The sequence below is a fragment of the Protomyctophum parallelum genome (genome assembly GCF_964188405.1).
Source record: "Protomyctophum parallelum genome assembly, chromosome: 10".
Taxonomy (NCBI): domain Eukaryota; kingdom Metazoa; phylum Chordata; class Actinopteri; order Myctophiformes; family Myctophidae; genus Protomyctophum; species Protomyctophum parallelum.
Genome location: NC_139704.1, coordinates 34,224,883 through 34,248,621, shown reverse-complemented (window position 1 = coordinate 34,248,621; position 23,739 = coordinate 34,224,883). Strand labels below are relative to the sequence as shown.

At 41.7% G+C, this 23,739-nt stretch overlaps 2 protein-coding genes across 2 annotated transcripts; both read right to left on the bottom strand.

Annotated features, from left to right (window-relative positions):
• Window positions 1–841: 841 nt before the first annotated feature.
• Window positions 842–3,631, bottom strand: LOC310865804 (chemerin-like receptor 1; the record flags this gene model as incomplete). Its single annotated transcript, XM_083775013.1, has 2 exons — window positions 842–847; window positions 2,807–3,631. The coding sequence occupies 2 exons, from the start codon at window positions 3,629–3,631 to the stop codon at window positions 842–844; spliced, it is 831 nt and encodes a 276-aa protein (XP_083631139.1).
• A 17,622-nt stretch (window positions 3,632–21,253) lies between these two features.
• Window positions 21,254–22,309, bottom strand: LOC310865803 (chemerin-like receptor 1; the record flags this gene model as incomplete). The annotated part of the gene is made up of 1 exon (XM_083775012.1): window positions 21,254–22,309. One exon carries the CDS (start codon window positions 22,307–22,309, stop codon window positions 21,254–21,256), a length of 1,056 nt encoding a protein of 351 aa, XP_083631138.1.
• Window positions 22,310–23,739: the final 1,430 nt, after the last annotated feature.

Sequence of the window (23,739 nt, the reverse complement as noted above, 5' to 3'; positions counted from 1 at the left end):
TGCTACCGTAGAAACTGTAATAAACCAACATTTCGGCATGACTGGAGCCAAGATCAAAGAGATTATTACAGGAGCAGGAGCAATTTAAGGCCTAAACTCAATATTAGTGATCAAATATGAATTTAAATATAACTATGTGTAGAAATCACTTGAACAAGCAGGCATATTTGATGAGTTGGCATGAGAATTTTCTAAATAGAGACCAAGTTGTCAAACAGATTACATTTATCAGTATAATCTGTATAATCTGGGAACACATTTCTTACCAAGAATTTTCTTCACCAATGTTTTTGTAAAGGTGTCTACTAACATATCCCACATTGGTTTATATTCAACGACCCTAGGGGAAGTTTTGACGTGACACAGATCTGATTCAGGCTACATTCAGCCAGTGTTGTTTTCTAAGACTAAGACGAAAAAATATCGTCGACTACGACCTACCTCTTTTCCACTGACGAAAACTAAATGGAAACTAAATGAACTATCTATGATGACTAAAACTAAGACTAAATGTACTGACAATTTCGTCAACAAATACAAGCTGCGACGCGCTGTGAGCTTGTAGATCGGCTATTTTCAGCAAGTGTAAAAACAGTCATTACGACGGCATCAAGGCCTGCCAAAATACTTTTTAATCAACTAAATCACCTGTAGATTTAGTCGACTAAAATCTTATGACATTTAGTCGACTAAAACTAGACTAACAATAAAATATTCCGGGTGACTAAAATGTGACTAAAACTAAGTGAAAACTATTCAAGAGACTATGACTAAAACTAAAATAGAAATTTGCTGCCAAAAACAACACTGCATTCAGCCTAGATTTGGCTGCCAGTGTAAATCAGGCCTTTGAGGCACACAGGAAGAATTCACAAGTGAGTCCGGAATTATACTCGGGTTGTTAAGTAGACCTGATGAACAAGACAAGGCCTCACCAACCAACCAGGGGCCTGATACCCTCCTCGTAGAGTGAAGAACAAAAAACACGATAGATACATTTCATTTAATCTATTGAGGAAAGTCATCATGAACATGAACACATGTTAGAACAAATGTAATTTATATTACTGGTTACAGACGTATATCTTTAAACACACAAGATTCAAGGAAGTTGCAAAGTAAACTAACTCACTTGAATAGGTTAATGCAATGGATGAAGAAATTACATCACTGTGAGAGAGATTATGATAAAACATTCCTTCCCACAGTAAATAAGACAGTAAATAAGACTTTGACAGATTGGTGTCAAAACGGCGATGGGGTCAAATCTAATACAGAGGAAATACTGGTGTGTGGACTAGATCCATCACCGTGTCCCCTGTGTGAGCTGGTAGTGTTTGTTAAATCTTCTTTTAGTATCAATGCAGTGTGGCTGGTGCTCTCTCTCTCTCTCGCTCTCTCCAGTTGACTGCCTCCCATGGCTATTGTAGCAATGTCATCAGTGGACTCCTGCTGAGAGCACACCTGTGTTGGATCCTCATCAGTGTAGCCTATATAAGTTTTAGGGCTGGCAACAAGCTGTTACCAGAATCTATAGCTCTTTGCCTAGAGATATGCTGTAGCAGGTATACTGTATATATATATGCTGTGTTTGTTGCTGTAATACTAGTCGCATTCCTAGTCTAATTATTTTCAGCCTCTCAGTTGTGTTCGTTTCTCGCTACTTATGTTTTGTGTTCAGAGTGATCAGTCTATTTTATATTTATTTTGTGAATTATTCTGTAAAAGAAATATCCCACTGATCTTGTGTGTCTGTCTGTGCGTGTATGGATCCTCCACCTACCTTGTGTCAACATTATAGCCTATGGATAAAACGGTCAAGTACAAATTGGAACACAATGTTACATGACAAAACCCAGAGCACACCATTGTTTTTATGGAAACTGGGACAAAGTCATCTTAATAATATGGGTTGATGATCTGCTGATTGCAGCTGCAGACAGACAAATGGAGGAGGCGCTCACTGCAAGGTTCATAACGAAAGACTCGGGGAAAGCTGAACATTGTATTTACTTGCGCAAGCAGAGCGCGCAAGTACTAGTTTAGCCCAGGACGATATTCGATGCGTATGCACCGTCCCAGCATATTCAACTGGTATAACTAGCTCTCAATGATGACGTCAAAGATGTGGATTAAAGGACCCAATGCCAGAGTGTAATTGGTTTTTGATGGTGACGTAATGACAATATGTTTTAGTGTCGGGAGGATTAACGGTATTGCTCCTATGTATACATGTACACTCGCACAAGACGACGTCGCGGGCCACAGAATGCCCGCGGATCACCAGATTGACACCCCTGATGTACAGTATGTAATATGGCACCACTGCCGTATCAGGCACAAGTAGTCATTACGTCATTTGCTGGGACGGTGCATACGCATCGAATATGCTGGGACGTATACGCATCAAAAGTGGCGCAAAGTAAACACAGTATACCGCTAATCAACTTACAAATTACATATACATATACACAGAGGCATTTAGTATTAATATCACTATAGTCCAAGATTAAGTACATTTAAAGCAATTGACAATTTAAAATAAATAATTAAATAATTATACTGTATACGTGATAACATATTTTATTTCAGTTTATATACCTTTTTATACATGTATGTAATCTCGCACCACTGCCATATCAGGCACAAGTAGTCATTACGTAATTTGCTGGGACGGTGCATACGCATCGAATATTATGCTGGGACGAAGAAGGTGAGATTTGACAGTTTGTAGCGGACAGTTTGTAGGCAAGTCGGTAATGGGGGTGGGGCTGGGGGGAGAGGGGGACTGGGGCGCGAGGAATACGTCCTTTAGCTGTAGTTCTGTGTGAGTGTTGTTCGGCAGATCTTCAGCAAAGGCTTTCTCCAGAACCGTTAGGATGGACCCGCAGAACACGCGCTTGATAGACCGACTCGTGAATGCGTACAGCAGCGGGTTCAGGCAGCTGTTGAGAAGCGCCAGGGTGAGGGATATGGGGACCCCGAACTCGAGCACGACACCCAGTGTCTTACTGATCTTTGTCACCACAACATAAATCAGTCGTATGATGTGATAGGGGGCCCAGCACAGGAAAAACGCGGCGATAATAGCTGCTATGACCTTCTGTTGAGGTGGCGTGATCCGTCGTTGACGTGATCCCCTGATCTGACGACAGACGACAGAATTGCAAGAGACGATGACAAAGAAAGGAAACAGGAATCCCACGAGGAGGTTAGTGATGACCAGGGGGGGGTCAGGATAGTCCCAGCACAATCCAAAGTCCAACTCCCTATTGATTACGTGAGGGATGCTGAGAGCAACAGCCATCGCATTGACACCCAGCAGGACGAAGTGTGCATTTCTGACGGTGCGGTGGTTCCGGGTCCACAATGGCAAAACCGCACACAAATATCTGTCCACACTGATCAGCACCAGAATGAAGATACTGTCATACATGTTAAAATAGAAAACCATACAGTCCATTTTGCACATGAACCAGCCAAAAGGCCACTGGTTGCCCAGAGCTCTCTGTGTGATATTCAGGGGCAGGAAGAATGTAGTAAAGAAGTCGGCCACAGCGAGGTTGATGATCCAAACGGTGTTGACGGTTCTTCTTCCCTTCATCCTGAAGAACGTCACCCAGATGACCATACCGTTCCCCAACACGCCGAGCACACACACCAGGGGCCTATTTCACGAAACTTGGATTAGAGATTAAGCCGGGCTTTAACACATATCCTGGCTTAATATATCCTGGATCAGTGCTTAACCGGTTTCATGAAAGCTGGTTGATCTTGCCAGATTAACTTAACCAGTTAACCTGGATATGTTGAGGCTTGATTCGGTTTCATGAAAGTGATGCTACATAAGTTACCATGGAAACTAATGCTTTGGACTTAGCCTGCTCCGGACCAGGCTAACAGCCTGGTTTAACCTAATCCTGATGTCTTTACTGTTCATTAAGCAGTCAAACTGATCACAAACCAATGATGTTTTCCAGATTTATTCAATTATTATGGGTTTATGTTGCCTTATTTGTATCGGTCTGCATTAAAGGACTAATTTAAGCACTATATAAAATCTAATAACCAAAATATATAGGCTGCACAACATCATGACAGCTTGTGAGCTTGTAGATCAGCTGCTTTTGGTGAATGTTCCCCATGAATAGGCTAGGTTTGCTGTCGTGCAAGTGCACGGTTAAGAAGAATTATTATATTATATTATTATAAAAGAAAATTGTAAAAGTGAAAACCACTAAATATTACCATTATTCATTGTTTTACAACATATTACCATTGTAACGTTTCACCCACTACTAGTCCTACATACTTACACCTAGAAACCCCATTCAAACCTATTTAGGTTCATCCTACGGTGGACATGTGTGCCTGAAAAGGAATCTTTGAAATGTTTCATCGTTTTAGAAATATAGTGCTTTCAAATTTGAGACATTTATAGGCAGATAGTGGCACTTCAAAAAATCACTTTCACCTAGAAACTCCATTCACACTTTGTAAAATTCAGCTTACTGTGGAGACACATGCTGGAACTTTTTACTTTGAAATGTTTTGTAGTTTCTGAGTTATTTAACTTAAACGCCCAATGCATTCTCAATGGCAATAGCACAAACTTTGGCATGCTCCCATGACCCTCACCAGTCTGGCCCCTGTCTGGACAACAACCCCCTTCCCCAAAGGTAGTTCCCTCAGAGGAGGGAGTTATGGCCAAATATCACAATGCGACAATATCATTATGCTTACAATATTAAGACTTCTGTTTTAAGTTAATAGTAGTGGTAAAATGTAAACTATATTTTTGGGGTAGTTAATCATTCAGTCTATCCACTATTGAGAGTATGTTCTCTCTTTAATTACAGCAGCAGTATTTATTTTAGAAGCGTACGTCCTTGTATCAGTAAGTCTTGAATAGATTAGTAAAGATAATGAGATATACAGAAGGGGGCTGTAATGCAACTATTAAGGATGCAAACTGCCTTAATACCCCATGAAGAAGAAGGATCAGTAAATCTGTGATCCACATAATGGGTCTAGAGACAAAAAGCCAGACTGTCTATTAAGACAGGCTTGCTGATCCGGCTCGCCAAATCCACCAATTCTGAGCCTCGCTTTGCTTTAGTGGAATGGAATAAACCAGGCTGTAAAGATCAGGATTTAAAAAGCCTGGTTTTGGCCTAAATCCTGGATTAGTTAATCCAAGTTTCGTGAAACAGGCCCCAGGTTGCCAACTTTGCACTTTCCAAGCAACTGGATATATGAAAACATCATGGTTGCCATGTTTGCTTTTCCAAGTAAAAAAAACAAACAAAAAAACAGTATTGAGTATCGCCCTTCCGCTGTTGCCTTCTTCCCATTTGTGACGTGTGGCGCGAGGATGAGCGGGCCTTCGGCCCACAAAATTCTAGTATATACAGTATTCTGGAACCTGAGCACGTGTATGTGTACGCATCACCAGATAGCACAAACACTCGTCTTCTTCATAAATGTCCGTTTAATAAAGAATAAAAGTGTGAAACTGTAAATACAGAAAAAAGAAGCATATCAAAAATGTATCTGAGAGAGCGCATGCGCAGGATGTCGGAGTAGACGCACGTTTCACCGCTCCCATCAAACACAGTTTATTATCCTATTTTAGCCCTATATATCGTTCATCAAAAGTTATTTTTTCGTGAGTAAATCGAAGCCTCTAACATAGCCGACATGTCGGGAACGGGGAAGAAGAGAAGCAAACACCCCAACGTGAGTGAGAAGCCGGCGGGTGACGACGACAACACAGCCGCCATGACTACTACGCCGGTTGCGGCCCGTTCGGGTCCTGTGACTATGGCCCAAATAGCTGCATTGCTAGAGTCTAGCCTAGACCAACACAGAGAAGCACTCGCGGGGGACATTAAAGCAGCGTTTACCACCCTGGAGAAGAAAATAGACAGTATGAAAGCCACTGTGGTCGACCAAGGCAAGAGCATAAGGAGTCTCGAAACAAATGCCGAGACGATTGCACAACGTTTTGAGCAGCTTGAAGCGGCTAATGCTAAGCTACTACAGGACAACCAATGGATGAAGACAAAGCTGTCCAGTCTAGAGGGACATAGCAGGAGGTCCAATGTCCGCGTTGTGGGGCTACCAGAATCGTTGGGGGAGGGGACACGTCCAACAACCTTTTTCTCTCAAATCTTTATGGATGTTCTGGGAGCGGATGTGTTGCCAAAACCCCCTGAGCTGTGCAGAGCACATCGCACCGGTGCTGCTACACCCGGCTCCAAGGATAGGCCTCGCACCGTCCTCGTCTGCTTTCATCATTTCCAACTCAAGGAACTGGTAATGCGAGAGGCACGTAAGCGTGGCTCCTTGGAATACAACGGCCACAAAATAAGATTCTACGAGGATTTTACAGCGGACGTGCTGCAGCAACGCGGAGAATACAAAACCCAGATGGCTGTTCTCTACAAAATGGGTCTCCGTCCGTCTCTATTATTCCCTGCAAGACTACGCATAAGCCTCCCAGGCGGTGAGAAGAAGTGGCTTCATTCCCCCCTGGTGGCCACAAGCTTCATCCAGAACTACAGAAAGGACTCCGGTCGTGGTGGCTCTGCATTTGACGATTAATCACATATCACTGCCGTTTGTTTGGGACTATCGGGGCGCGCCGGAACATTGGGTCATGACGTGAGTAGATCGAGAGTATTCTGGTAGACTGATCGCGCATATACATGCGCCCCACCTCTGATGGACATCATATTTGTTAGCCTCTTTATTTCATTGTATTTGTTCCCTCTTTTTCTTTCGTGGACTCTTGTTGTTGCTGTCATATAGTATGTATGCATGTGTCCTTGTGTATGCTTGCACTTCTGTGTGTGTGTGTGTGTGTGTGTGGCTGTGCGTGTGTGTGACTGTGTGTGTGTGTGTGTGTGTGTGTGTGTGTGTGTGTGTGTGTGTGTGTGTGCGTGTGTGTGTGTGTGTATGTGTGTGTGTGTGTGTGTGTGTATGTGCGTGTGTGTATGTATATGTATATATTTTGTACTGATAGATATTTTTATTTTTACATCATCTTCTCAATCGTTGTGTATTATTATTATTACTATTTTCCCATCTATGAACCTCCTACCATACTGTTTATTTATTTTATTTTCTATCAGTGATCATGCTGTTAGCTAGGGTCAAACCTCCCTTTTGTTATCTTTCTTTGTGATTGTGGTGTTTCTATTGGTTTTGTGGCGTGCATGCATGACCGATCTGGCACAACGAACGACATCATTAATTTGTTTGAATGTGCACGTCACTATACCCCCCCCACTGCACATTAGTCATTCAATGCCAATTGGTCTCCACTGGGCGGCGGCATAGATCAATGTTAAAACCTTCACTGAAGATGTTTGACTGAATCTAATTAGGCCTGATGTGTGTGTGCACTGGGTTGTACATGCATGCTGTAATTGTGTCAATATTTTGCTATTCGTTTTATATCTTTTTTTATATATGTATCTACAAGGTATACTCTATCGAAGGTATGTGTGTGTGTGTGTGTTCATCTTTCTTATTTTATTTTTTATTTTATAATTTTATCGTTTATTTCAGGTTAATGATACTATCACTGGCAATTTTGGCAGATAACTGATGCCATTTGTACTTGGGGTTGCTGGTGTGTGGGCTCGGTCGGTCAGACGGCTTTCAACCTAATAACGAAAGCCCTTCTTTTTCTTTTGTTTGTTCTCTGATAGATTAGGTTATCAGTATACTTAATCACTACTTATCTTTATATATTATTATCTATTACCTTAGGATCGAATAGAGCGTTTATTGGAGCTATTGATTGGGCTGATATTATTGCTATCGTGCGTTGGCCCTGTTGTCTGGTTGTCCTGATGGTTCTCAATCATTATTTGATGCCTGTGTCTGTCCTTCGGGCGGGTTCAATTTGCCTCAACTCATTATCGAGTCTGACGAGTTTTGTTGTCAGTATTTTTAGTTTATTTCTTTATTTTGTTACAAGTGACAAACTTATCTCCCTTGCAGGAGGCTTTGATTTGATTTAATTCGTCTCAATTCGTTGATTGACAGACTGACAGGTTTTGCTGTTGGGTGGTTTTGGTTTCTCTTTATTTTATTATTTATTCCTTCCTATCAAGCTTTTGGCTTCCTTATAGGAAGCCTATAGGATTTCGGTTAAACTCATTGATTTATTTAATCTGGATACACTTAATATAGGGATAATATAATGTTTAATGTTTGTGGGTTATGGTGAAAGTAGTTAGAGGGTGGTCTATCCTGAATGGCCTCCACAGGACCGGAAGGGGTCCTTTTGAGTTTGTTTTTTCAGGGGTTTTTGAGTTTGGAAAGGGGTGGGTGGGGGGTGGGAGTGGGTGGCTTTGAGGGAAACGTGGCTGGGCCCAACAACAATGTTTTTGATTTAGTCTTTTATTTAATGTTTTCTCTTTTTCATGGTATTAGCTTGGCTCCTGTATCGACCTTTACATTGACTTGTAATTTTTCGCACCGTTACTCATTGTGTATGTATGGCACTGTTGAGAGATCTGCACACCCTTATAACACTACACTATGACTGACACAAATTTAAGAGGAAATGCAGTCAGGTTCTTTTCCTGGAATGTTGGAGGTATAAATGGAACTGTTAAACGAGCTAAGGTTTTCGACCACATCAAGAAATTTAAAGCTGACATTACATTTCTACAAGAAACCCATTTACGTACTGCGGATCAAATAAGGCTTTCTAGACCATGGATTGGTCAGATTTTTCATTCCAAATTTGACACCAAAACACGTGGGACAGCTATATTGATTAATAAGAATGTACAGTTTACTTCTACTGACGTTGTCTCAGACTCGTCTGGTCGCTTTGTCATTGTAACCGGCTCATTATATCAGACCCCTGTTCTTGTTAACGTATATGCACCTAATTGGGATGATGTTGTCTTTATGAAAAGATTTCTGTCTAGTCTACCTAATTTGAACACCCACCACCTGATACTGGCCGGTGATCTGAATTGTTTTATAGACAATCTTCTTGACAGGTCTAGTAGGCCTACCAGAGTAGCCGTGCCCTCAAAGATGTCTAAAACCTTTTCTACCTTTATGAACCAGTGTGGCTGCATCGATCCATGGAGATTTCTACACCCAACGGTAAAAAAGTTTTCTTTTTTTAGTCATGTCCACCATTCGTACACACGCATAGACTATTTCTTCCTTGATAGGGTTTTGCTGCCGTCCCTGGTCTCAGCAGACTACTCTGCTATAACCGTCTCTGACCATGCCCCTGTAATCCTCGATCTAACCTTTAGGTCTAGGCCCAAGGAGGCTCGGGTTTGGAGGTTGGATGTTTCTCTACTCTCGTCTGATGAGTTTTGCAGTACTATCTCACAAGCTATAGACGTCTTCCTTATGACTAACAAGAACAGTGAAACTTCACCCTCATTACTATGGGAGACATTAAAGGCAAATATCAGGGGAGTAATAATTTCGTATACGGCACATGCCAACAAGCTTCGTCTCGTTAGACAAAGAGAACTGTTAGCTCTTATCACTGATATTGACTATCATTATGCCATTGGTCCGACCCCTGAGCTTTACAAGGACAGAGTTGCGTACCAGACAGAATACAACCTTTTAACAACTAGGGATGCAGAGCGGCTTCTCCTCAGATCTCGTGGTACTTTGTATGAGCATGGGGACAAAGCGGGGCGTCTTCTCGCCCACCAGTCACAATCAATTTCCCAGATTCGTGACAGTTCAGAATCACTGACTACAGATCCCAAATTAATAAATGACACTTTTAAGACATTTTACTCCCAACTCTATACGTCCCAGGCGCCGGAGGACAACTCGACTATGCTAGAGTTTTTCTCAAAACAAACTATTCCCAAGATTTCCTCAGAGGATTGTCGTGGTCTAGATCGACCTCTGGTGCTTGGAGAGATTATATCAGCTATCCGGCTGATGCAAAGTGGAAAGTCTCCGGGCCCTGACGGCTTTTCGGTAGAATTTTTTAAGAAATTCACAGACCAGCTGGCTCCTCTGCTCCTAGAAATGTTTGAGGACTCGTTACAAGAGGGTGTGCTACCACCGACCCTTACACAGGCATCCATTTCTCTACTTCTTAAAAAGGATAAAGATCCCACTTGCTGCTCTTCGTATCGTCCAATTTCACTTCTCAATGTGGATGTAAAAATATTGGCTAAAGTGCTAGCGGGTAGACTGGAAACGGTTCTTCCCACGGTAATATCTGAAGATCAGACGGGCTTCATAAAAAATCGCCACTCTTTTGCTAATGTCCGTAGACTACTGAGCATCGTCAACTCCCCTAGTTCAGAGATCGAACCGGAAGTGGTAATCTCACTGGACGCGGAAAAGGCCTTTGACAGGGTAGAATTAAGGTACTTGTTCCTCACTCTAGAGAGGTTTGGCTTTGGGGAAAGGATCCTGTCATGGATACGCTTGCTTTACACTAACCCGCAGGCCTGTGTCGCAACAAACAACTGTCGATCAACATTTTTTCCACTCACACGTGGGACACGCCAGGGATGCCCCTTATCCCCTTTGCTGTTTGCCGCTGCCATTGAGCCATTGTCCATAGCGTTAAAAGCTGAAACTCTGTTTTCTGGGGTGAGGAGAGGGGGTATTGAGCACAGAGTGTCCCTCTATGCGGACGACTTGTTACTCTACATATCTGACCCTGTTCCCAGTATTCCACACATTTTATCCCTTCTTGACACATTTGGAAGCTTCTCTGGTTACAAACTAAATTTACAAAAAAGTGAGTGTTTCCCGATTAATGAACTGGCCCGTGATGTTTCCCAGTCTCTCCAATCTTTCCATGTGGCAAACAATGGCTTCAAATATTTGGGTATAAATATAACCCAGTCTTTTGGCTCTCTTCTTGAACAAAATTTCACTGCATTGACAACCAGGGTTAAGACTGACCTCCAGAGGTGGAATGCTCTGCCTCTTTCCCTGGCTGGCAGAGTACAGACTGTTAAAATGAACATATTACCTAGGTACTTGTATCTTTTCCAATGTCTCCCAATATTCCTCCCAAAATCGTTTTTTACTAAATTAGACTCTATGATTTCATCCTTTATTTGGGAAGGTAAAACCCCAAGAATCAGATTGCCTTTACTGCAGAGAATTAGAGCTGAGGGTGGACTGAGCCTTCCAAACTTCAGGTATTATTATTGGGCGGCATTCACAAAATAATTCTCTGGTTGAGTGAGCCTGAAGACTGCTGGTGTAGGCTTGAGGCTGGTTCTTGCATTTCGTCCTCGCTTGAAGCATTGGTGTGTAGTCCTGTACCTTTTGTGCCGTCAAAATACAGTACAAACCCGATTGTTGTCTCAACACTTAAGGTTTGGGGACAGATTAGGAAGGAGTTTGGTTGGTCATTGCTCACCATGTCAGCACCCATCTGCAATAATCATCTTTTTTTACCTGCTAAAATGGACTCTGGGTTTGCTGCATGGGGAAGAGAAGGTCTGATTTACTTCCGAGACTTGTATATAGATGGCCAATTTGCAGAATTCGGAGATTTGTGTGCAACTTATGACCTGCGACAATCTGACCGGTTTAGATATTTTCAGGTTCGACACTTTGTTAAAACCCACTCTCCAACATTCCCGCAGTTACCTATGCGGTCGGGTGTGGAGGTATTTATGCCTGCAGCAAGCCTAGCTAGAGGTGTTGTTTCTTGTCTCTACGAGACTATCCCCCGCAGAGACCCGGGTTTGGATAAGATCAGGGCAGGCTGGGAGGCCGAATTGGAGATCGCATTTTCAGATGAGTGGTGGGAGCAGGCAACGGAGAGGGTTAATTCTTCTTCTTCCTGTGCTAGGCTTAGCCTCATTCAGTTTAAAGTTCTCCACAGAACTCATTACAGTAAAGCAAGGTTATCTAAAATATATCCGGGCATGACGGATAGTTGCGATAGATGCTCACAATCACCAGGGAATCTGTCCCACATGTTCTGGTCTTGTCCCAAATTGATCCCATTCTGGAAATCTTTCTTTGACATAATTTCTGAAGTGCTGGAGACGACCATTTTGCCTTGCCCCCAAATTGCAATTTTTGGAATCCCGGAGGAGGATGTAGTTTTACCCAGAAAGCAACTTAATGTTATTGCCTTCGCCTCATTAATCGCCCGCAGGAGGATACTTTTACAGTGGAAGGCTAAGTCCCCTCCCTCGGCTAAATCATGGTTGATTGATGTTATGTCCTTTCTGCAACTTGAAAAGATCAAATTCACAATTCGAGGGTCCTCTGACAAATTTTACAACCATTGGCAACCTTTAATATCGTATGTAGGCAGTTTAGAATCACTTTCACCTGACTGAAGACACGTGGTGTGGGTGTGCGGATCTCTACTTGGTGCAGTGTATATATATAGCATAATATATCGGAAATCATTACACATGAGAGTCGAGAAATGAGCCAATTAAGCTTTTATTTTTCTTGTTTTTTATTTTTTATTTTTTATTTTTAATATTACTTTGTTTTATTTGATTTACCTATTTGTGTTATTGTTAATGTTATTTTTACCCCCCATTTGAAATTGTTCACTAATCATAACCATATGATCCCTCTCTTTATATCTTAGTGTCTTGTCTACCTTTTGGTTTTATACCTGTGTATATACCGTTTGTTATGTGTGTTGTTTTGTACTCAACCCGTTGATTTTATACCTGTGTTTATATGTTGTTTGTATGTCTGGCCTCGTGGGGAGGGATGGTGGGTGGGGATGACTGGGAGGGGAGTTGTGGGAGAAAATGTAAAAAGAAACAAAGAGTCATATTCTCTGTCTGTGAAACCTGTGAAATCTTTCTCTTTGAATAAAATGTACTTAAAAAAAAAAAAAAAAAAAAAAAAAAGAAGTATCTGACAAACATGAAATGCATGAAATGTACTAATACAGCAATGCAAATACACAGATTAATTTATCTGGCAACAATAAACTGCAAATTTTTTACTCACAAAAGCACAATGAAATAAACTTGCATTAATTGTCTCTTAAGCATGATGAAATAAACATTCCAAAGTACTCACAAACAAAGCCTCTGTGAGGTCCAAACATAGTCAGTGTGAGTGTAGAATGAAGGAGAGAAGAGCAATCCCTTTTCCCTCTCTAAACAGAGGAGGAGTGGTTTACAATCCCTTGATTAACACTAAAGCCAAATTCCAATACCCAAAATCTCGGCCACTCGCTCGCTCACACTCGGTCACTCCGGCATGGCAAATGATGGTGAAATTGGTGACTTGTCAAAATATGTGACCATTTTGTGGACTTCACACAACTTACATGGAGGTCTTTAAATACGTGGCCTGAATACCGCTATATTGAACTCTGCTAATAAACAAACTGCAACGATTTACATTCGGACACTGATGTCATGTGATGTCAACACGTCACATATTTCAGCAGGTCACCAATTTCACCGTAACACCTCCATGCTGGAGTGAGCGAGTGTGAGTGAGCGAGTGGCCGAGATTTTGGGTATTGGAATTTGGCTAAAAGGTGCAGCTAGTGCACTCTTGATTGACCTGACCTGAGTCCATGACATCAAAGGCAGAAATAAGGTTACTCTTGATTGACCTGAGGTCATGATGACCTCTAATGATCAAAGACACAGAAAATAAAGTTACATTCCCTCGTCAGCCTGTAGAAGGCCCTACTACATGGCAAATAAAAGCATGTAACATAACATACAGCAAGCACACAACGTTGTGAGCTTGTAGATCGCCTATTTTTTCATAATCCCGATGTACATCATATTGGGTTGAAGTGATACTGATTACGACGCTGTATCAACACGTTTAGCTGGGGACGGTCCCCTGGAGCCCCCTAAAGGACCCCCTGCAAATTTGTTTGTTTCCCATTCGTGTGTCATAACATGAGCTGTGAGTGGCGGTGTCGTATAATGCCTGATTTTACATCTGGTTGGTGCTGAAAATAGCAGATCTACACAGGGCCGCGGGAAGGTATTTACAGTAGGAGGTAATGAACGTACACGCCGCAAAATGCGTGTGCATGCGTATTTTCGTGCTTTTTCGCGCGGGATTTTCGTGCATTTTCCCTCTCTCCACAGTCCACACGCAGGGGTCATCACCATGCCAGCTTGTGATGGACATTTTGATCAATATATTATTTTACAAAATTACAATGGTCAAAATTAATGGTCAATAATTATATATAGCTAGCCCGGCTAAATGTATACGAATGGACTCATAATGTGCCATATAGTGCCTGTGTGCTACACATTTTAAAGGGGGGGGGGGGGGGGTAATTCAAGAAGAACAGAAGGGCCTGACATCTATTTAGCCCTTGCCTTTTCATCTTATTATAGACCGCTAATTCATGCAATTATGAAAAAAGTGTAATGCACATCAAACAATAATAATAAAAACGTTATTTATGATTAACATACTGATGATTGCGCCTGACTTGATATTAAGGCAAAATGGTTGAAATGTTCAGTTCCTTAGTTTATTTCCTTTTCACAGTTACAATCTGTGCTGGAAATGTCTAGCTTGTCTAGTTTGTCCGCAAACGTCATTCCAAGTTCTCTTTCTTCACCATCACTGTTCAGTTCTTGCTTGATGAGACAAATAATTACAATAGAATAATGAACTAACCAGTTCCATGTATGGTACACACAAATGGCTGAGATGTCAGTACTTTATTTATTTTTCTCAGTTCTCTGTCTGCGGAGTAGTGCTCTATAGTCAAATCATTTGTGGTTTGTCAGAAAGGGTCTTTCCAAGTTCCCTTTATTCACTGTCACTGCATAGTTGTACACTATATGTCTTTTGTGTCATGCCGTCTGTTCCCAAACTCATTTAACTGATGTCTTGTTGTTTAGTAGTAGCTTAATAAACAGGTCGATCCTGTGTTAATTCGCTGCCTCTATCACACTCATTTGTTTGTTTCAAGAGTAGTGGTTTCTGTAAAGGTAAAGTATTTAAAGGAGAATTCCATACTAGAAGGCTTTCTTACTTTTATTTGTAGTTGTTACGTCCCCACCAAAGAGGTTCAGCTGCTAATTTGCTTATTTCCATCGGCATAAGTAGTAATGTGTGCCGCTTGGGATACTATTTACATTATGATGAGAGATATATACAAAAAAACATGATTTTTGAGCAATGGAAATAAGCGAATTAGCACAACAATGCAATTCAATGCAATTCATTGAGGGCTTATAGGGGAAGTAGCCAATAATGCGCTTTTGCACAAAATAACACCTGGACCTCTTTGGTGGGGATGTATCCCCCCTGTGCCTGGGGGGAGACGGTGCTCCAAGCCCATACAAGCTCACAATGCGTCCCGTTTTTCTGGATCTCTTACCCATGCATGGAAGTGAAGTGGGTAAATAATATTTACAATCAAATTATAGTAACTTTGATTGTAACTTTTGTACTGTACAATAACACAAATATATATTGCAAATTTACACCATTGTGGTTCTTGCGAGAAGCAAACATACAAGCTCACATGCACGTGACTTAGTGTCACTCTGCGACGTCTGCTATTTTTGGAACATTTTTGTAAAGAAATTGAAAAGAAATCATAATTTTTGGGGGTCTTTGCCATGGCACCAAAAAGTCTGAGAAGTCTCGATTTAGTAAGTAATTATGTAGAATGATTTAGAAAGCTTTTTGAAGAACCAGGTCTTAATGACAGCTCTACTGTATATTCTCTGTCCATGATTCAATGTCATAATAACAATAACATAAAAGCATATAGTTACCTGTTTCAAAGTGTTGAAGAGACGTCAGCCAGAGAAGAGTCTTGGTAGAAAGTGTGGACCTTAAACAGAGAGGAGGCAACTTTATAGGTCCCTGTCCAGTGTCCACCAAACTTGTCGGACTTGTTCTGACTAATTCCAAATATTTAAAACTGTCACAGATAGCAACAGACTGGGTACTTATTGTGCGCACGCACGCATGCACGCACGCACGCACACACGCACGCAGCACACACACACACCACACACACCGCACACACACACACACACACACACACACACACACACACACACACACACACACACACACACACACACACACACACACACAACCTTACTATTGCATTATGTGCACACATGCAGTTCCTTGTACGTATTGCACATGCACACACTGAACTCCAATTCCAATGAAATGAGCGAGAGAGAGCGGGGCTGAAATGAATTAGGCCACATATCCTTTACTTCTAAATAATACAGAAGAGATCAATTTAATGGTAACATGTCATTGTTCCAACCTCCCCTTAGTCTGACCATTACTAACATTATCCCAAACCCGAACCTCAATCTTAACCGGCAACGCATGAGTCTTAACCGGCCACGGCAGCTATATACTTGCGCAAGCAGAGCGCGCAAGTAATAGTTTTCGTCCAGGGCGATGTTTGCTGCATATGCGCCGTGCCAGCATATGACGTAATGACTACTTGATATGTCAGTGGTGTCAGATTACATACATGTAACCTTTACCTTTAATCCTCCCGACACTAAAACATATCGTCATTACATCACCATCGAAAACCAATTACACTCTGGCATTGGGTCCTTTAATGATAATCCACATCTTTATTACGTCAGTTATACGACCAGTTATACCCTGTCATATGCTGCTACGATACATACGCATACGCAAAGTAACCACAGTATACCGCTAATCAACTTACAAATTACATATACATAGAGGCATTTCCTTTAATCCACCAGACACTGATCGACATATACGTCACCAGTACTTACTTGCGCGCTCTGCTTGCGGGCCTACTTGTGTGCAACAAGCAAGTATAGGCACTCACCAGAGTGCAGTTCTAGTTGTGTTTATTTTGATCAAGAGGATGACACAAGAAATGATGTGAAGAGGTTTTAAATGCAAAATTGTAAACCTAGTCAGACTATTGATTGATGATGCTTGCCCAATACCGAAGTAGGCCTACAATACTTTTGTTTATTTGTTTTGTGTGAAAGTGAATGATATTTTCTGTAAAAACAAAATTCTAAAGGGTTCACAAAGTGTAAAGCACCACTGTACATTTTTAAGTAAGATATTTCAAAGGTACGGTTAACCAGGAGTTATGTTACAGGAAATGTTAGTGGGTAGCTATAGGACTACAGGCAGAGGTAACAGGAAGAGTGCATGCATGGGCACTATATGGCTATGGCTATTTAAGGCTGCCTAAATGTTTCTGCTGCATGTGTTATACCCCTGGAACAGGGGAGAATAGTATGTGAAACAATACGCAGACGTGTTCTCTCATTCAAAGCTTTGTATTGAATAAAGTATCAAATAGTAGAACAACATACAGCATCTTCACGATCAATGTACGTACAAGTCATCCTCGATACAGGACGAGAACCAGGTAAGTGTACAGTATAGGTAGTTAGGTGTCCATAATAACACTTATTTAAAACTAGCTTACATTCCAGAACCCTGAGGTAAATACTGTGTGTAGCAGGTAAACATGTATTAATATAAATCATTTCAACTGTTTTCATTCATTGTATTTTAAACCAACAGCTTAGCTCTACATGAATTATATCATTTATCAATGATATTATTATATAATTTATCAATGTTATTCAAAACTTTTCATTTGAATAACATTCCTTGTCTTCTTTTCATACATTAGCATATTTCACCAATGACTTTAATTGTAATGTGACTTTAACCAGCATAAATGTACCCATGAACTATTAGTGCAATACAGAATAACAGTAATTACAACTGCATCACTTGTTCTTCAGAGTTGTGCATAAACATTCAGCAAATCATCTCAGTTAAATATCTTCTCAAACCCTCTTCAGCAACGTAACCCCTTTTCTGTGAGTGACGTCATCACAAACAGCGACGTGCAGTCTGCTGACATGGCCAGTGGCCTACGTTAGCTTAGCTTAGCTCATATGTATACATGTTGTGGTCACAGTGAGTAAGCACTACAAAGGCTATTTATGTTCTTTCCCCCGACTAAAACACACAAAACCAAGCGTGCAGAAATAGCATGAGACTATGGGCTAGATTTTGAAGGTGCGTTTTACCAATGGTAATACATGAATTGGCCTCGCTCTGCGCACATTCGTATTATGAAAGGCATATCGGCCCGTGTTGAACGCACTGGCCCGTGTTGAACGCACACACATTATGGCTTACCGCGTTCCTGAATATTTTAGCATTGTGGGAGTGTCCATATGTTAATTATTTTCGCTTTGCGCAATTTGCTATTAAGCCCCTTGACCTAAAGACACTCAGCGCATAACGATTAGACGTGGGTCTGACCACCTCATAAACGCAAAAAGCACTGTTTGATTTGACACTTGAGCGGCTCTGTGAGGCTGCTAGAGTGTTGCCATGTCTGTTTATTATAAGCGGCTTATTTTTCTGTAAAGTTGCTTTCTGTGTGGTTGCTTTTCTTGTTTCTAAAGTGGTTATTTGGGCTTTTCTCCTAATGTTGTTTAAACCAGTGATCCTCACACAGCACATTCCCATGTCAAGGATCCCCAGATGAATGCATTTGCCCAACTAAGGACGGCTAATCCAAAAATTAAATTAAAAGATTACTTTTGAAAATAGCAGATCTATACCAGCTCACAATGCATCACATTCATTCATTAAAACTATGAACTCTGACTGCAGGGGGATATATAATGATCATTATAACAATGTGCAAGAACATATTTAAAAAGAAGGAAGAACTTTATATTTGTGGACAATCAAAATATGTTTTTTTATTTTAATGTGGTGTCATTCAAATTAATCTGGATATGGCAGACTCACTATTTAGAAAATAAAAACATGGCACTTCATTTAAAATAGGTTACAGACCCCTGTTATATGCGCTTATTTTTATAGACCTATTTACTTGTTTCTATGAGACATGGCAGTTTTGCGTCTTTTAAAAAAAAATGTTGAGATTAGAAACGGACATAATTCTTTCATTTCTCAACCTTAAAAATAAATAAAAACATCTCCATAATCCGTGGGAAGTTTTCTTTCATATGCTGTATCACACCCGATTCAAGTCTTCTTCAATAAAATGCTACGAGCGAACTCAGCGAAGACCATACCATCGGGGCCACAGCATTACGCAGCACGCATTCAACTCATTCCTTCGTCTTGACTTGAATGAAATAAAATATAATAAACGTTATTTTACTGGTGTTTTTCAATAGAAACAAATAAAGAGCGTGTGTAGGCTACTGTGTGCAAGTGCAACAGTGCATATACATGCATGCACTAGGCTATATTTCTTCCGTGTCGGGATGGTGATTGAGCTCTTCAAGTTCACAGCCCGTTTGTCTTTCATAAAAAAACGTTGATATTAGCCTATAAACACTCATGGTTCTCTCATTTCTCAACCGTTTTATTAAATGTAAAAATCTCCATATTCCTTAGGAATCTTGCTTTTATTCGCTGTATGGTACATGGTTCTATCGTTATCGAATTAAACAATATCAAACGAACTTGCATGTTCGGGGGTTAGACGATTCTGGGAACATTACGCATGGATTGCCAATTTGCCAATATGCTGCTATCTACTCGCAGTTCCATTCCGATCTGAAAGGTAGGCCTATAGGTGGGTCTGTTCTTTTGAGGCATAAAGGTGATAGCATGCAGTGCAATAGGAATAATTAACCCAAATGTGACAAAGTCATGTCATGTCTTCTATGGTGCCAGCCTGAAGAAATGTAATAACACGATCCCCAAAGTGCGCATTCCGTATGTGACATCAGCTGACTGGTAAATAGAATAGTACGGACATGTTGATTGGGTACGTCTCAAACACGCCTTAAACACACCCATGACTAATTCAAGGCCGTTTTGCGCACTCCGCGGGGTGTCAAAAGCGCTTCTTAACATGCCCAAAATTGCAATATGACATACCACACGCCCCCAGATCATAATACTGTAATATGATTAGTAATATAGAAGTAAGTAAAATAGAAGTCCTAAATGGCACCCCAAGTATCCACAGGGTAACGCCAGGGCTCCACTGGGCGCGTCTGCGTTGCGTTGCGTCACGCGTGCGTGCGTCAAAAAACGAACCGGTTAAATTTTATGGTGACGGAGACGCGACGCAACGCGGGGAGTGGAGCCACCCTCCATTGATTAAAAGGGCACATTCCCGACGTTGACGGAGACGCGACGCGACGCAGACGCGCCCAGTGGAGCCCTGGCGTAACTTTTCCCACATATTTACCTGGAACAGGGGAGAATAGTATGTGAAACAATACGCAGACGTGTTCTCTCATTCAAAGCTTTGTATTGAGTATGGTGTGGTATGGTATGGTGCTGCGGTTCCCCCTACAGGCAAGCTGAAGGCATGAGCAATCGATCGATCTCACAGACATTACTAGTCAATTATCTTCACTGTAGAAATACTATTCACTGTATGCAGTTCACTATCATGCAGAAATATCATTCTATTACACATGTGTATTGCTTTGTGTTTCCATCTACTGTAGCTCTGATCCGTGTTGGAGTTCTCGGTATGGGACTTTCAATCACTTGCGCAATGTGAACGCGCACCCTCTCGTCTTTTCAGTGTCAGTGTCCGGTCAGTATTGCGCCACTGGCTGGGACGAAGAAGCTGAGATTTGACAGTTTGTAGCGGTCGACAGTACTTACTCGCTCTGCATGAACACTAAGCAAGTAGGCAAGTGATATTACCGTATTGGGGGTGGCCCTGGTGTAACTGTCCCAGAACGAGAGACAGTGGTTTCAGGTATAAACTTAAATTATATAAAATATGGTTTTGGTTGTGCAACATTTATGATCATACTTGGATAAAAAGGTTGATTTCATTATGAATAAATAGAATTTAAGAATGGCAATAAATATGTCAAAAGGTTACATTGCAAGGTAAAAATACACCCTTTGGAAGGGAGTCACATGATCAGAGTATCACGTCACTCACATGACGTCACCTGTCAGTAAGGGTCAGAGGTTTTGGGAACGTCAGAGAGAGACGATCTTAATCAATCTGCACATGGTTCAAAGGCGCACACGGTACATATTCTTTGTGATTTCATTGTGATGTGTTGTTGTGGATTGTTTAACGTTGCTGTAATGTAGAACTATGGACTTTGTTTGATCTTTTGAATGCACATGTGTGGACTCTCTAATTACTGTTTACAATGTGTACGGACTCAAAAACTGAACAAAATGTCATTGTTTCCTTATTCTAGTTTTCACGGTGTCTTGGTGACTGGAGGAGTTGAAAGTCGCATGACAAATAAAACCAATATCAGACATCTGTATGATGCGTGGACATACTTGAACCTGTACAGCTACACCTGGGGGCTGTGGGGGACTGGGGCGCGAGGAATACGTCCTTAAGCTGTAGTTCTGTGTGAGTGTTGTTCGGCAGATCTTCAGCGAAGGCTTTCTCCAGAACCGTTAGGATGGACCCGCAGAACACGCGCTTGATAGACCGACTCGTGAATGCGTACAGCAGCGGGTTCAGGCAGCTTTTGAGAAGCGCCAGGGTGAGGGATATGGGGACCCCAAACTCGAGCACGACACCCAGTGTCTTACTGATCTTTGTCACCACAACATAAATCAGTCGTATGATGTGATAGGGGGCCCAGCACAGGAAAAACGCGGCGATAATAGCTGCTATGACCTTCTGTTGAGGTGGCGTGATCCGTCGTTGACGTGATCCCCTGATCTGACGACAGACGACAGAATTGCAAGAGACGATGACAAAGAAAGGAAACAGGAATCCCACGAGGAGGTTAGTGATGACCAGGGGGGGGTCAGGATAGTCCCAGCACAATCCAAAGTCCAACTCCCTATTGATTACGTGAGGGATGCTGAGAGCAACAGCCATCGCATTGACACCCAGCAGGACGAAGTGTGCATTTCTGACGGTGCGGTGGTTCCGGGTCCACAATGGCAAAACCGCACACAAATATCTGTCCACACTGATCAGCACCAGAATGAAGATACTGTCATACATGTTAAAATAGAAAACCATACAGTCCATTTTGCACATGAACCAGCCAAAAGGCCACTGGTTGCCCAGAGCTCTCTGTGTGATATTCAGGGGCAGGAAGAATGTAGTAAAGAAGTCGGCCACAGCGAGGTTGATGATCCAAACGGTGTTGACGGTTCTTCTTCCCTTCATCCTGAAGAACGTCACCCAGATGACCATACCGTTCCCCAACACGCCGAGCACACACACCAGGCTGTAGATGACCACGGACATGATGTCGACGGATTTGAAGAATCTATCCCATTCATCTTCTTCATCCTTAGCCAGAGCATCGTGATAAACAGCAGGTGTGGTCATATTCTCCATCGTCCTGAAACCTAAACGTAACAAAACAATTAATATAAGGTACATGCTTTGTTTTGGAACAAGGAGATTTGTACTGTTAAAATTATTATATATATATATATATATATATATATATATATATATATATATCCTTCTACCCTAACCTAATGGACATAAGCACAAGCACATGGCCGTTTATCCGTGCTCCTTCTCCTACCAAACCACACTGTTAGCACACATCTCTCCATGCAAAATAGAATATGCACCCTCCCAGAATCCAGCTGCACTACATTGCATCCACGCAACTGTCATATTTACTGTACAAATATTACTTTTGTCAAACACACTGTTATTGCGCAACATTTCGCTGTGATGCAAATTACATCACAACTTTCTCATCACCCCTTTTCACTGCACACACACACGCACGTGCGCAGATACATACACAGGGCACAGCAGCACGGTACAGCACAGTATGGTACAGTAGAGTACAGTAGAGTACAGTAGAGTGGAGTACAGCACAGTGGAGTACAGTACAGTACAATGGAGTCCAGTCCAGTCCAGTGGAGTACAGTACAGTGGAGTCCAGTCCAGTCCAGTCCAGTCCAGTACAGTACAGTACAGAGGACTACAGTACAGTACAGAGGAGTACAGTATACTGTTCCCGCTAGGTTGCCATGTTTACGTATGAACACTTGGTATATAGAAACATTGCCATGCTGGCTTTTAGATGGAAATAAAAACAAGCAAAACAAACAATAGGGCCACTCAGCCAGGTTGCCAACTTTGCACTTTCCAAGCAACTGGATATATGAAAACATCATGGTTGCCATGTTTGCTTTTCCAAGTAAAAAACCAAACAAAAAAACAGTATTGAGTATCGCCCTTCCCCTATTGCCTTCTTCCCATTTGCAACGCGTGGTGCTAGGATGAGCGGGCCTAAGGCCCGCGAAATTCTAGTATATATAATTATATATATATAGCAAGCACACAACGTTGTGAGCTTGTAGATCGCCTATTTTTTCATAATCCCGATGTACATCATATTGGGTTGAAGTGATACTGATTACGACGCTGTATCAACACGTTTAGCTGGGGACCCCCTGGAGCCCCCTAAAGGACCCCCTGCAAATTTGTTTGTTTCCCATTCGTGTGTCATAACATGAGCTGTGAGTGGTGTTGAATAATGCCTGATTTTACACATGGTTGGTGCTGAAAATAGCAGATCTACACAGGGCCGCAGGAAGGTATTTACAGTAGGAGGTTATGAACGTGCGCGCCGCTAAATGCGCGTGCATGTGTATTATGATTTTCTGTCAAATGTGTGTATATGTGCTGCATACAAGGCCGCTGTGTCGCAAAACAAATTTCAGTGCAAACTGACAATAAAGTACTATATCATATCATGTCATCCCGACACTTTAACAGTCACCAAAATAATTCAAACGAAT